This window comes from Anomaloglossus baeobatrachus, chromosome 3, assembly GCF_048569485.1.
Source record: "Anomaloglossus baeobatrachus isolate aAnoBae1 chromosome 3, aAnoBae1.hap1, whole genome shotgun sequence".
NCBI classification, from domain to species: domain Eukaryota; kingdom Metazoa; phylum Chordata; class Amphibia; order Anura; family Aromobatidae; genus Anomaloglossus; species Anomaloglossus baeobatrachus.
The window spans coordinates 99,891,544-99,905,859 of NC_134355.1; the positions used below are offsets into that span (position 1 = coordinate 99,891,544).

Genomic DNA, 14,316 nt, shown 5'->3' on the forward strand with positions numbered 1-14,316 from the left:
CTGTTGCATCTAATGTATGCGGCAATTCTGGGCGGCTGCTGACTGATATTGTTAGGCTGGGGGGCTCCCCATAACGTGGAGCTCCCCATCCTGAGAATACCAGTCTTCAGCCGTATGGCTTTATCTGGCTGGTATTAAAATTGGGGGGACCGCACGCCGTTTTTTTTAATTATTTAATTATTTATTTCACTGCACAGTATAGACACGCCCACCGGCTGCTGTGATTGGGTGCAGTGAGACACCTGTCACTAAGCGTGGGGGCATGTCTCACTGCAACCAATCATAGGCGCCTGTGGGCGGGGAAAGCAGGGAATACGAGATTGTTTAACGAGCGGCCGGCTTTTTCAAAATAGTAAAAGCCGCCGCAGCAGTGTGAATGCCGTGCAGCGCCGCGCCGGTGATCGGTGAGTATGAGAGAGGGGGGAAAATGACCGACAGGCTGTGAGAGAGGGACAGAGATAGTGACGGACCGACAGAGAGAGAATAGAGACCGAGAGGGAGAGACCGACTGACAGAGAATAGTGATTGACAGACATTGTGAGACCTCGCTCGTTTCCAGTGTTTTAGGAAACATGTGAGAAATGTATTTAGAAAATCGCATGTCACTAGGATAGTGTGAGTGCCCTCCCGTGACATCCGATTTTTTACACGCTCCCATAGACTTGCATTTAAGAGACTCGCAGTAGAAACTCGCAAAAAAGCAGCATGCTGCGATTTTTTTCTCAGTCCGATTTGGACTGAGAAAAAAATCGCAAATGCGAGCTGAATCATGCACTAACATGTGTCCGATTCCAATACGAGATTTTCTCGCATTGCTCTACTGCGAGAAACTCGAAAGTGAGGAGCTGGCCTAAACAGAACGCTGAGACTATCACAGAGCAGGTGCATTTATACGGAGACTTGATTACACACAGGTGGTTTATATTTATCATCATCAGTCATTTAGGACAACATTGGATCATTCAGAGATCCTCAATGAACTTCTGGAGTGAGTTTGCTGCACTGAAAGTAAAGGGGCCGAATAATCTTGCACGCCCCACTTTTCAGTTTATTATTTTTTAAAAAAGTTTAAAATAAGCAATAAATTTCGTTCAACTTCACAATTGTGTCCCACTTGTTGTTGATTCTTCACCATAACATTCAAATTTTTATCTTTCTGTTTGAAGTCTGAAATGTGGGAAAAGGTTGAAAAATTCAAGGGGGCCGAATACTTTCGCAAGGCACTGTATATGTTATGGGTTTTTGTAATAAAAAATATTTTTAATAAAAATATTTTAAAAAATAAATAAATAAATAAATGAACATTCTCCAAAGCCTTTCTCTACTTTGGCTAACAGGTGAGGATCTTAACTGAGAGGATCACTTCTAATATTACAGAATTTTCAAATGAGTAACTTTTATTCCTTAATATTTTCTAAACCACATAACCATTTTGAATACACATTTTGCTAGATATGGGGTGACTGGGCACAAAGCAATCCTCACTACAGCTCTTATATATGACTCAGATCTCTCCTTGACTCCCTACATCCGATCACTCGCACGCTCATGTCACCTCTACCTCAAAAACATCTCTAGAATTCGACCTTTTCTTAGTATTGACTTTGCAAAAACCCTTACTGTTTTTCTTATTCAACTCTCTACTAATCGATGTCCCTCTTACTAAACCCTCCCATCTCCAATCAATCACAAATGCAGCAGGCAGGTTCATATTTCTCTCCAACCACTACACCGATGCCTCCACCTTGTGCCAGTCATTGCACTGGTTATCCCTCTGCTACAGAGTCTAATATAAACTTATCACTCTCACCTACAAAGCTCTCCACGTTTCTGCACCGCCCTACATCTCCTCCCTCATCTATGTCTATCACCCTACTCGTGCCCTCTGTTCAGCTAATGACTTAAGACTGACATCATCTATAATCCAAACCTCCCCCTCCTTTCTCCAAAACTTCTCACAAGCTGCGCCAATTTTCTGGAAAGCACTACCCAGGACAATTCGCTTAATTCACAATATCCACAGCTTTAAGCGTGCCCTAAAACACATTTCTTTAGACTGGTCTATCACCTCACCTGACTTATCTAACTATTCCCATTTTGCCCTTACAGTATTTTCTTCAAAATATGTATTTTTATCATCAGTTTGCACCCTATTTGCACTTAATAGCACTCTGTACTTAATATTATATTTGAAAATTGCCTTATAACCCTATAAAAAAATTAAAATATTATTATTATGATATTGGCAATACAGGCCGGCTCCAAGTTTGTGCAGACTCATGGGCGACAGTCGCATTGGGACCCTTTTCGCTTTTGATTTTTTTCCCCTTCCCCATGGTATACATAGAAATCATGAGGCCCCATAGCAAAAATTATTTCTCTAGATCTGAAGATCTGCTCTGTCCTCCAATATGGTGGATGGTAACTCGAATTAAACTGCAAAAGTAGTAATGGAGCGACTACCATCCAATCATATAAAGTAGCCAACGCTCTGTTTGCTACATCTGAAATATTGCCAATGTAAGCTTTGATAAAAACACTAAAGGCCACATGAAATGTGATTATCTGCCTTTGTTTCTTTTGTGCTTATAGGAAAAAGGCCAAAATCATTATTTATGTTTATTTTGTTAAACGAACTAAATGTGAGAATGTAACAACCAAGAAAATATTGACATAACAAGAGAAAAATGCTTAAATTCTCAACTTAGAGTATAATGGGACTGATGTACTATTATGAGTTGTCTCGTTTTTGGTGCTTTTAGGAGAAAATTGTCCCATTATTTATTATGTGTTGTTTACAGTTCAAATCAAAAGGGAGTGTGGTTTGACAAAGGAGGTGTGATTTATCTGAAGGGAGCATTGCCTATCTGTAAGAGGGCATAGCTTAAGATGTACCAATGTGTGCCGAAATTATGGCCCAAAAATTAGTCTTTAGGCCGCTTTACACGCTACGACATTGCTAAAGCGATCTCGTTGGGGTCACGGAATTTGTGACGCACATCCGGCCGCTTTAGCGATGTAGTTGTGTGTGACACCTACGGTATGAGCGATTTTGAATCGTCGCAAAAACGTTCAAAATCGCTCATCGGTGACATGCCCCCCTAATCTCAATTATCATTGCTGCTGCGTGTATAATGTTGTTCGTCGTTCCTGCGGCAGCACACATCGCTATGTGTGACACCGCAAGAACGAGGAACCTCACCTTACCTGCGGCGGCCCGCAATGCGGAAGGAAGGAGGTGGGCCGGATGTTACGTCCCGCTCATCTCCGCCCCTCCGCTTCTATTGGTCGCCCGCTTAGTGACATCGCTGTGACGCCGCACGAACCACCCCCTTAGAAAGGAGGCGGTTCACCGGTCACAGCGACGTCGCTAGGCAGGTAAGTAGTGTGACAGGTCCGCATGATTTTGAGCGCCACGGGCAGCGATTTGCCCGTGTCGCACAAACGATGGGGGCGGGTACGCACGCTAGCGATATCGGTAACGATATCGCAGCGTGTAAAGCGGCCTTTAAAGTAAGCCAATCAACAGTCAATATACAATTAGACAAAAGTATCTAAAAATGCACCAAATGCTCTCTCTAGCCTAAGCCCCCGACACACACTATTAGAAATGTATCTGGTAGTATATTCTGTAAATTTAGAGTTTTGATATTTAATGTGGTATAAAACAATTTGCTACCCATCTAGATAGATGAAAACGTGTTAATCAGTGGGTATCTGTGTGGTGCCCCTGAGGCTTCAGTAGCCACAGAGTATGGCACCTAATTTAAGGTGTAATGCTGCACCCGGATACGGAGGAGGTTGGTACTGGTTTCACCACTTACACACTCAAATACACAAAGAGGTTGCCCTCCCCAATGCGGACCGGGCTAGGGTAAGGTCTTAAGGTTGCCTTCAAACATGGGGGGCACCACCCACTAGTGACAGGGACCCGGGGGAGGAGCAGCCACAAGGAGGAGTTAGGAGCCAACACAACAGTTAGGGCGGCGTTATACGAGACGATATATCGTGCGATCGCACCCGCCCACGTCGTTTGTGCGTCACGGGCAATTTATTGCCCGTGTCGCACAAAGTCGTCAAACCCCCGTCACACATGCTTACCTCCCTAACGACGTCGCTGTGGGCGACGAACATCCTCTTCCTGAAGGGGGAGGGAGATTTGGCTTCACAGCGACGTCACACAGCGGCCACCCAATAGAAGTGGGGGGTGGTGATGAGCGGGACGTAACATCCCGCCCACCTCCTTCCTTCCTCATTGTCGGCGGGACACAGGTAAGGAGATGTTTGTCGTTCCCGAGGTGTCACACATAGTGATGTGTGCTGCCACGGGAACGACGAACAATCGACGCGTAGAAGGAGGAACGATATTATGGAAATGAACGACGTGTCAACGAGCAACGATAAGGTGAGTATTTTTGCTCGTTAACAGTCGTTCGGAGGTGTCACACGGTACGACATCTCTAAAGATGCCGGATGTGCGTCACGAATTCCGTGACCCCACCGACATATCGCACGATATATCATGCCGTGTAACACCGTCCTTAGTGTGTCGCCCCCACGTCAGCAGCCGGACTGCTCGGATCCAGATCTGCGGTGGCTCGAGGGGTCTCCGGACCCGGGGGTCGTGCGGCCACTCAAATGAAAAGGGTATTTACAGGGGATTATAAATTTAGAGTTCGTGACGCCACCCATGGTGTGTGGTAAGGTGGAGTACCACCACTGCCGTTGGGAAGTACCCGGGGTGATGACGGGGGGCAGCCAGGTGTTGTGACCCTGCACAAGTAGGGGGGATGCCCCGGGACTCAGTGATGGAGTTGGGAAGTGCTGTTGGGGGTGAAAGGGTCAATTACGTACTCACTCAGTCCATAAAGCTGACACCATCAACAAAACCAAAGTTCTGGACACCGCTGCCGCCGAGGGGAGCTGGTTTGGGTCCCGTTCTCACAGGTGTTGCTCGATGATCTGTGACCTTTCTCTTGGCACCAAGTTCTCTTGCTAATTGGCCCCTATAGTTTAAAACTAGTCGGGTCCCGCTTCCCAGTGTGGCTAACTGTGGGAGCTTGCTCTCAGGGTTCACGCTTGGGATTTTCTGGACCATTTTTGTGGAAAGTCCTATCCCCCTCGTTGTGCTAGTACCCCGATTCTGGAGCGGGTGGAGAGCGGATCTTGAAGGCTCCGTCCTCGTTGGGTGAATTGTCAGGTTGCCTGAAGCTACTCCCTGACCTAGGGTCCATGTACCCCGTCGTACCCTGGCCCCAGCCCGGTGATGACCTACTTCTGACACTCCTGACCTCTCCTTACCAACCCCCCTACTGGGCGACCCTATTCCTCTCAGGCCGTCCACTAGTATGTCTGGTGGGTGTGGTGCAGAGTGTTCCTAGGATTTTGATTGGCTGGTATTGGCAACACCATAAGTTGGGGACCCGTAACCAAGGAGGAGGTGGATATTGCACAGAAGGGCAGATTGCACAATACCCTGTGACAACCTGATAGGCCAGGGCGTCACATTAGGAGTTCTCGAACAGGAGAGGAAGGGAGCAGACGTGCCTCACCGGTGCTCTGGTGGGACACAGGAGTTGTTCACGCGGTTGCCGAGGGGAGAGCTTTATTGCTCCCTCGGAACCGACACCACACTCAGGGTGCAGGACCCTAGGGAAGATCATTCTCCAAGTTGGTTTTCCAGAATCTGCCGGGACAGGGAGGTTTCAAGCTTCCCTGGCCACAAAGAGCCCAAAAGCACAGTGCCACATTGGATCCGGGGCCTTGGACAGCACCAGGCCCCACTGCAGAGCCGCGGTACCTGCAAATAGGGACAAGAGTACTACTCGAGATGAAGTGGGGTCCCCAAGTAGCTTTAAGCCACGGGGATCCAACACACACAGTCTTGTCTTCTAATGCACTTCTACGGGTCCATTAGAAGACAGGACCCGTAGAAGTGCTTTTGGGCATGAAACGGCCGTCGTCCTGAGGGGACCTGCATCTAGCTCTCCTCCCACTTTTTACCTGCACCATTGGATGAAATAAAGAACGTTAATATCTGGATCTTTGTTGGTATGTGCCGTTGTTTTTCTATCTACTTGCTGGCTTTATCAACAATAATTAACTTTTGCTAGCCTGCCTATGAACTACAAGTCTGTGGGTCGATGCCCGAGTCTCCCTGTGATGATCACAGACATCAGAAAGGTTAGGAGGCAGACTGCCAGACTCTGTAGTCTCCACAGATCCTGACGCCGCCATGATAGTTGGCAATGCTTGCCAAAATGTCCTTGTGACAGTAACTCTTTTCAGTGGAAAACCTCTTTAAGCCTTTTTTTTATATCGACAAGGGTACAAAATTGTCTTTAGCTCAACTGGACAATGAGAAGGTGCAGACACAGAAGAGCCCCTCTATCACTTGTTCTGTTTCTTATCGATCTAGCTAAAAGTTTACCTGTGGACACATCTGTGTTTTTACTTGTTGCTCTGCTATGGGAAGCAGCAAAGTGGAACATAAAACGGTGCCTAATAAAATCAATCTGCCGTTTACTTGGCCACACCATAACCCGGCATGTAAACAAAGCTTGTCTTTCTCTGTTCACACTTTCCAAACTCTCATCTACTTGTCTGCTGTTGTAATCTGATGCGGACTTAAGCTGCACAAATCAACAGGTAAAATCTGTATCATCTGGATCTCTCTGGGTCGACATAGATAGAATCTAAAATTCATCACAGAAAAATGTGATCTAGATATAGGAAGACCTTATCATAGAGGTGGGCACTTAGAGGGATTTCACTTTATATATATTACCTGATTGCAGTCTGGGTAACAGAGCAGGGTAGTGCCAGTGAAATCGATTTTTCGGAGACTGAAGACAGCTTGAATTGCCAGAATCCAGGTGCCATACAGAAGGCGAGTATTCTCTCACTAAGGGGTTAGGATCATTACACAGCCTCCTGGCTAGTTGCATCGATACGACATTGAATGCTGTAAAGTATACCGCTACTCTGCTGACCTTGTTCACTAGGAAATTAGAGAATTCTAGATAATGCCATTGCTTAATACTGTCCAAGGTAAATGGTGGCTCCAATCTGGAGCTGCAATTAAAGCTTCCTTACACCTCCGAGCAAAAATTAGAGTTCTAAATATGAGCCCCCCACCAATTCCTAGGCAGTGACATGGCTAGCCCCACTGCAATAGCCCTGAATCCAGATTATCAGGTCATGGCATAATGGTATCTTGGCCCCGCACCTGGCACCAATGTCCCCCCAGCTATAACCTTTCTTAGAGCTTACTGCATGGCTATAAGCCGCTGTGATTTTAGCAGGTGAAAGTGGAATATGTCGCAGTTTGGGCTCCCAGTATTAGGCGGCACTTACCTGCTTGTGTTTGGTGTTTGAGGTTAGCACGTATGTTGTAGGTTCATTCAGCAACCTGACATTGTCTCGGATGAACCTAGCATGGTACGAATGTGGCATGTTGTTTCGATTTGGTGACCTGGGATGTGGTGGAGGGCTATCAGACTTCTTGAACAGAATAGGAGGCATGCTTTTACTTTGATCCAAACTGACGTCAAATAGATTTTCATTAAATATTCTGTATGTATTTGGCCTGTTGACAGAAGGAACAGTTATCCCAGGCGGTTGCCGTAAGTAATAAATTAGGAGTCAAAAGAGGTGGATTCATTTTGGACTTTACAATCTTCCTAGTCCTCCACAAATCCATACACAACACTGGTCATCCTGGGCTTGATTGCTCATACATTGAAGACTGAACTACAAAGAAACACTGATGCTAACTTATGTGTATAGAAGGTAGGTGGACAACGACCCTACAGGTGATATGATAGTTGCCTTTAGTAATTGTCATGCCTCATCCTTCATGTATAAGGCTGAGTTCACACATCCAACATTCACACTGAAGTATAAACCGGCTACGGCTCTCCTGACCAGAACTCAACATGTTCAACAGGCCAACGAGGATGTTGGGTTTGGATCATGGGACCCGCAGCCAGTCTGCGTCCTTACTAGGAACAGGAATTTTGGATGTGTCAAACCGGCATGAAATCATGCTATATTATTAATGTCTAAACAGCTTTTCTTTTGTTTCATCTTTTTTCATGTCCATGTTTATACTTCTCAGCTCCATTAGTCTAGAGCAGGGGGCTCAACCTGTGGCTTGGAAACCATGATGTGTGGCTCACGACTGTCAGCTTGCTAGAGGAGCACGAGGTCTAACAAAAAGCTATGAAGAGCAGGTCTCCAGATGGTGACTATTGTGAGTAGCAACACACAGGAGAGTAGATATGGATGTGGATATCCTAGCCTTGCGGGTTTAGAGATAAATTAAGTATAGTAATCTGGGGATAGGATACTGCTGCCAGTTGGATGAGATGTTTGAACCTGGATGGGATAGTGTGGTGGGAAGGCTTGATGTAAGAATACTGAATCAGGGTAAGGTGGGAACCCCTACATGAAAGTATTCTGCCTTACTGTGATTTTGTGAGAAAGATTTGGCTATATTTTATGCTGGTAATCGGGGCTTTGGGTGTCACTACTGTGAATTGAGTAGGAGCAGGATGTCACTACTCCTGGGAAAGTGGGGTATGAATGTGGCTCAGGAACCTCTCTTAGAGCTCAATGTGGCTCTCCAGGAAAGAAAGGTTGGGGACCATCACCGCATATTTGGATATTTTTCCTACAGTCTATCCGTCAGGATACAAGGCTTATAACTTACTGCTCACATGACAATAAGATCAGGAGGTGAACTAATGCATCTTAATTCAAATTTCATTTTTCAGGGTAGTGCGGCCATGTCTGGATTATACCTCACCACTTTAAAGTGGTTTTGCTTTTTGCTTAATATATCTTCAGTTCCCTTTATTTGCAAAAAAAACCCCCCAATCTTTACAAATCTGCCATCTGCAAAGTCCACTGAAATTAAGTTTTTCTCTAGACTCAGCTCATCTCCGTGAACCCGCTCACTTCACCCTCTTCCAGAGGTGCAATGTAAGCTAGTGGGCCACAATGCAAAAATGACCTTTTTGGGCCACCTCGGCTTAAGTACCTGGATACGACTGTAACCCCTGCATTATGACCATTGGACCAGTTCCCTTCCACACTTGAACCAGGAATGAAAGGAAGGGATAAGTGGCTGCTGACAGCTGATTTCTATTGATTTTACCATCTCAGCTGGTGCGTATAGGGCATAGTTATAGGGCACTGTTATAGGGCTACCTGCTGTATGGCATTATTCATGGGTGAAGCTATTGTGGGTGTGAGATGCCATTTCTGACAGGGAACTGTAGCTTAGGGGAACACTGTGACTCTCTACTGGACCCTTTAGGGGAGCACTGTGACTCTTTATAGGGGACACTTTAGGGGAGAACTATGGCTTTCTGTAAGGAACACTTTAGGGGAGCACTGTGAGTGACTATATACGGGACACTTTAGGGGAGCACTGTGACTCTATAGGGAACACTTTAAGGGAGCACTCTAAAGGCCACTTTACACACAGAGATAAATCTGCGGCAGATCTGTGGTTGCAGTGAAATTGTGGACAATCAGTGCCAGGTTTGTGGCTGTGCACAAATGGAACAATATGTCCATGATTTCACTGCAACCACAGATCTGCCAAAGATTTATCTGTGTCTGTAAAGTGGCCTTTACTCTCTATACAGGACACTTTACGGGACCACTGTGACTCTCTTAACGGGACACTTTAGGGGAGTACTGTGACTCTATAATAGATACTTTAGGGGATCAGTGTGACTCTCTATAGGGGACACTTTAGGGGAGCCCTGTGACTCTCTATACGGGACACTTTAGGGGGAGCACTGTGACTCTCTTTACAGGACACTTTAGAGGAGCACTGTGATTCTATAGGGAACACTTTAAGGGAGCACTAACTCTCTATACAGGACACTAAGGGACCACTGTGATTCTCTATAGGGGACACTTTAGGGGGAGCACTGTGACTCTATAATGGATACTTTAGGGGATCACTGTGACTCTCTATAGGGGACACTTTAGGGGAGCACTGTGACTCTATAGGGGACACTTTAGAGGGAGCACTGTGACTCTCTATAGGGGACACTTTAGAGGAGCACTGTGACTCTCTATAGGGGACACTTTAGAGGGAGCACTGTGACTCTCTTTACGGGACACTTTAGAGGAGCACTGTGACTCTCTATAATGGATAGTTTAGGGCAGACTTGGGCAAGGGGCGGCCCGCGGGCCACATCCGGCCCGCCTACTCTCTGTGACCGGCCCGCCTGGCTCCGGGCGTCCTTGCTGCCGGTCACTGATGAGGGCAATCTGACCTGTTGTTCGGAGCTCCAGGCTCCGGGCGGCCCGTGGTCAGATTACCCTCATCACACGCTGCGAGTCGGCGTGCAGGGAACAGAGGACAGATCCTGCAGTGCCGCACAGTGCAGCAGTGGAACGCAGGAATCTGTCCTCTGTTGCCTGCCGGCACTTTCTCTGTGACACACACGCGCGCTCCCTGATGTCGTCAGTACGGCGCGCGTGTGTGCCATTTGAAAAGTTCCCGCCCGGCAGGAGAAGAAGCTGCAGCAGCCGGGGCCTCTATGAAGAGAGGAAGCAGCTCAGCGGGGGGCCGTACAAGAGAAAAAGGATGTCAGCGGGAGACCGTACAGAGGTGCCTGAGGAGGGAAAGGTGAGTGGTGACTAGTAACCTGAGGGGACAATGGGGGGAGTGGAGTGGAGGGTAACTGGTGAGTAATATTTGGGTGTAGTGATGTAGTATATGGCAATGTAGTTTTACAAGTGTAGTATATAGGGGTCTAGTGATGTATATGTGGATGTAGTGATGTATATTACAGGTGTATATAGGGGTGTAGTGATGTATATTACAGGTATATATGGGGGTGTAGTGATGTATATTACAGGTATATATGGGGGTGCAGTGATGTATATTACAGGTGCATATGGGGGTGTAGTGATGTATATTACAGGTGTATATGGGGGTGTAGTGATGTATATTACAGGTATATATGGGGGTGCAGTGATGTATATTACAGGTGTATATGGGGGTGTAGTGATGTATAATACAGGTGTATATGGGGGTGTAGTGATGTATATTACAGGTATATATGGGGGTGCAGTGATGTATATTACAGGTACATATGGGGGTGTAGTGATGTATATTACAGGTGTATATGGGGGTGTAGTGATGTAGTATATGGGGATTGTTTGTGTATATATGTATATATATATTGCAGTATTTATGGCTAGAACAGCTTGTCCCCCTGCCATAGAGATAGTTCTGTTTCATATAACCTGTTCTTTTTTTTTTTTTTTTTTTTTTTTTTTTACTGCACTATTCTAAGTCCTGTTGTGTATAAATACGTGACTCTTCAGATTTTGTGTTATACCATGCCTGATGAAGAGACCTGAGTAGTCTCGAAAGCTTGCAATTATTACCATCTTTTCAGTTAGCCATTAAAAGGTATCAACCACTGAGGACTCTCTGTTCTTTTAAACAATTTTTTTTATATGTATATAGTGTGTGTGTATATATGTATATATGTATATATATATATATATATATATATATATATACAGAGAGAGAGAAGCCCGTAACTGCGAGTGGTACTGGAGTTACATCGGGTACCACGCGCTCTCTCCCCGCCCCCTGCAGCACCATACCACCATTACAGGGCCTGATTGCGTTTCTCCGGTACCTGTTTGCATACATGTGACAGGTACCGGAGAAAACACGAGTCTGTGAAATAAAAAGATTTTCCATATTTACCTGCTTTCTTCAGCTCTGCTGCCTCCCGCTCCTGACCACGGCTCATTCATTGATTATTCACCGCACTCAGGACCTGGAAGCCGGAGCATCGCGATGACAGCACCGGGCACAGCACCGTTGAGGACATCACCGCAGGGACAGGTGAGTATTCTGCAAGCACAGTGACCTCCAGGAGGTCATCAGAGTTTCCAATGAACTCTGATGACCACCCTGCGACACCCACACTACAGCTTCATGGGTTCATCAGAGTTCATTGGGAACTGTAACGAGTCCCCGAGATGCTCCGGCTTCCAGGTTCTCAACACACACACACCTGTATACTCACCCAACGATGCGGTCCCCAGCGCTGTCCCTGCTTCCAGCTGCTCACTGCAGTGAATATTCAGTGAGTATAATTACCAGCGATAAGGAGCGGGAGGCAGCAGAGCCAGAGGCAGCAGAGCCAGAGACAGCAGAGACAGCAGAGCCAGAGACAGCAGCGCTGGAGAGAGGTAAATATAGAAAATCTTTTTATTAAAAAGACCCGTGTTTTCTCTGGTACTTGTCACACTGATGTCACACAGATCACATCAGTGTGCGATCCGTGTGACACCCGTGCTGACGGAGAAAAAACGGACATGTGTGCGTGCAGGGTCACGAGGGGTCACACAGTCCGTAACTTACTGTTTGTATATGAAGGGATAGTATATATACTGTATACAGTATTGGGTAAAACGGAGTTAATTATATTAGTTCGGCCCTCTAAAACCATCCCAATTTTTTCATGCGGCCCCATGGGAAAATTAATTGCCCACCCCTGGTTTAGGGGATCACTGTAACTATATGGGACACTTTAAGGGAGTACTATGACTATAGGGAACACTTTACAGGATCACTGTGACTCTTTATAGGGGACACTTTAGGAGGGCACTGTGACTCTATAATGGATACTTTAGGGGATCACTGTGACTCTCTATAGGGGACACTTTAGGGGAGCACTGTGACTATCTTTACGGGACACTTTAGGGGAGCACTGTGACTCTTTACGGGACACTTTGGAGGAGCACTATGACTCTCTAGAATGGACACTTTAGGGGATACTGTGATTTTCTATAGGGGACACTTTAGGGGAGCACTGTGACTCTCTATATGGGACATTTTAAGCAACTACTGTGACTATAGGGAACACTTTAAGGGTGCACTGTAACTCTCTATACAGGACACTTTACGGGACTACTGTGACTATCTATAGGGGACACTTTAGAGGGAGCACTGTGACTCACTATAATGGATACTTTAGGGGATCACTGTGACTCTCTATATGGGACACTTTAAGGGAGTACTGTGACTCTATAGGGAACACTTTAGGGGAGCACTGTAACTTTATACAGGACACTTTAGGGGAGCACTGTGACTCTCTATAATGGATACTAGGGGATCACTGTGACTCTCTATAGGGGACACTTTAGGGGAACACTGTGACTTTCTATAGGGGACATTAGGGAACACTGTGCCTTTTATAGGGGACACTTTAGTGGAGCACTGTGACTCTATAGGGGACACTTTAGGGAACACTATGGCCCTCGGCATGTGGTCACTAGAGCTGATTATGGGGGCGCTCCGCTCTCCGCTCACTGATTATGGGGGCACTCTGGCTCTTATAGAGGCATGATGAATATCTGAGGGCAAAATTTATCTCTTAAAACCCCATCTACAGTGTCCTTTCTATCCGTGATTTCTGTGGTCTGGCTCCATGCTGGGCGCCGAGCATTAGTTTCTCCCTCCAGGACATTGGAAAGTAACATTTCAGCTCAAAAACCACATAACCTGCTGATAGCAGAGGAGGTGAGCGGAGGCCGGGGCAGACTTACAGGACGCGGCCCGGCACCGGCTTCTTCCTGGCCAGGTACATCTCCACAGTCTGATACATGGCGCGGAGCAGGCTCCCGGGAAATCTCAGCGATCCAGGCAAAGAACACCGCGTTCTCGTCGCCTGGCGACCACTCCGTGCGCATGCGCAAACTTGTGTCTGGAGACGTGAATTGTGTTGTATCCGGCTTCTAGGGTGATGTAAAGTTCACGGCAGAGACGATCCGCGGAGAGGTCACAGGCGGCGGACGTGTGCGGGTATATATGTATGTGGTGTGGACGTGTGTGTGTATTATGTGTACTGTGTGTATGTGTGTGTATATGATATGTGTGTGTTACTGTGTATATGTATGTATTTGTATGTCTGTGCATGTGTGTGTGTATATGATATGTGTGTGTGTGTGTGTTACTGTGTATATGTATGTATTTGTATGTCTGTGCATGTGTGTGTGTATATGATATGTGTGTGTGTTACTGTGTATATGTATGTATTTGTATGTCTGTGCATGTGTGTGTGTATATGTATATGTGTGTATTATACTGTATGTGTGCACGCGTATGTGGGTGTGTATGTATGTGTGTGTGGTGTGTGGATGTGTGTGTGTATATATTTATGTGTGTACGTATGTGTGTGCATGTGTGTATTATATGTGTGTGTGGGCGTATTTGGGTATGTGTGTATGTATGTGTGTATATGTGTGTATATTTATGTGGTG

General features: G+C 46.2%; 1 protein-coding gene across 1 annotated transcript in view; it reads right to left on the reverse strand.

The window, feature by feature from the left end:
* CIMIP6 (ciliary microtubule inner protein 6) overlaps positions 1 to 13,724 on the reverse strand; it is a 50,021-nt gene extending 36,297 nt beyond the window's left edge. Inside the window, 2 exon segments of the mRNA XM_075338090.1 lie at positions 7,357 to 7,588; positions 13,603 to 13,724. Coding sequence (XP_075194205.1) covers positions 7,357 to 7,588; positions 13,603 to 13,661 — 291 coding nt within the window. The 5' untranslated portion in view covers positions 13,662 to 13,724.
* Between the last annotated feature and the right edge of the window lie 592 nt (positions 13,725 to 14,316).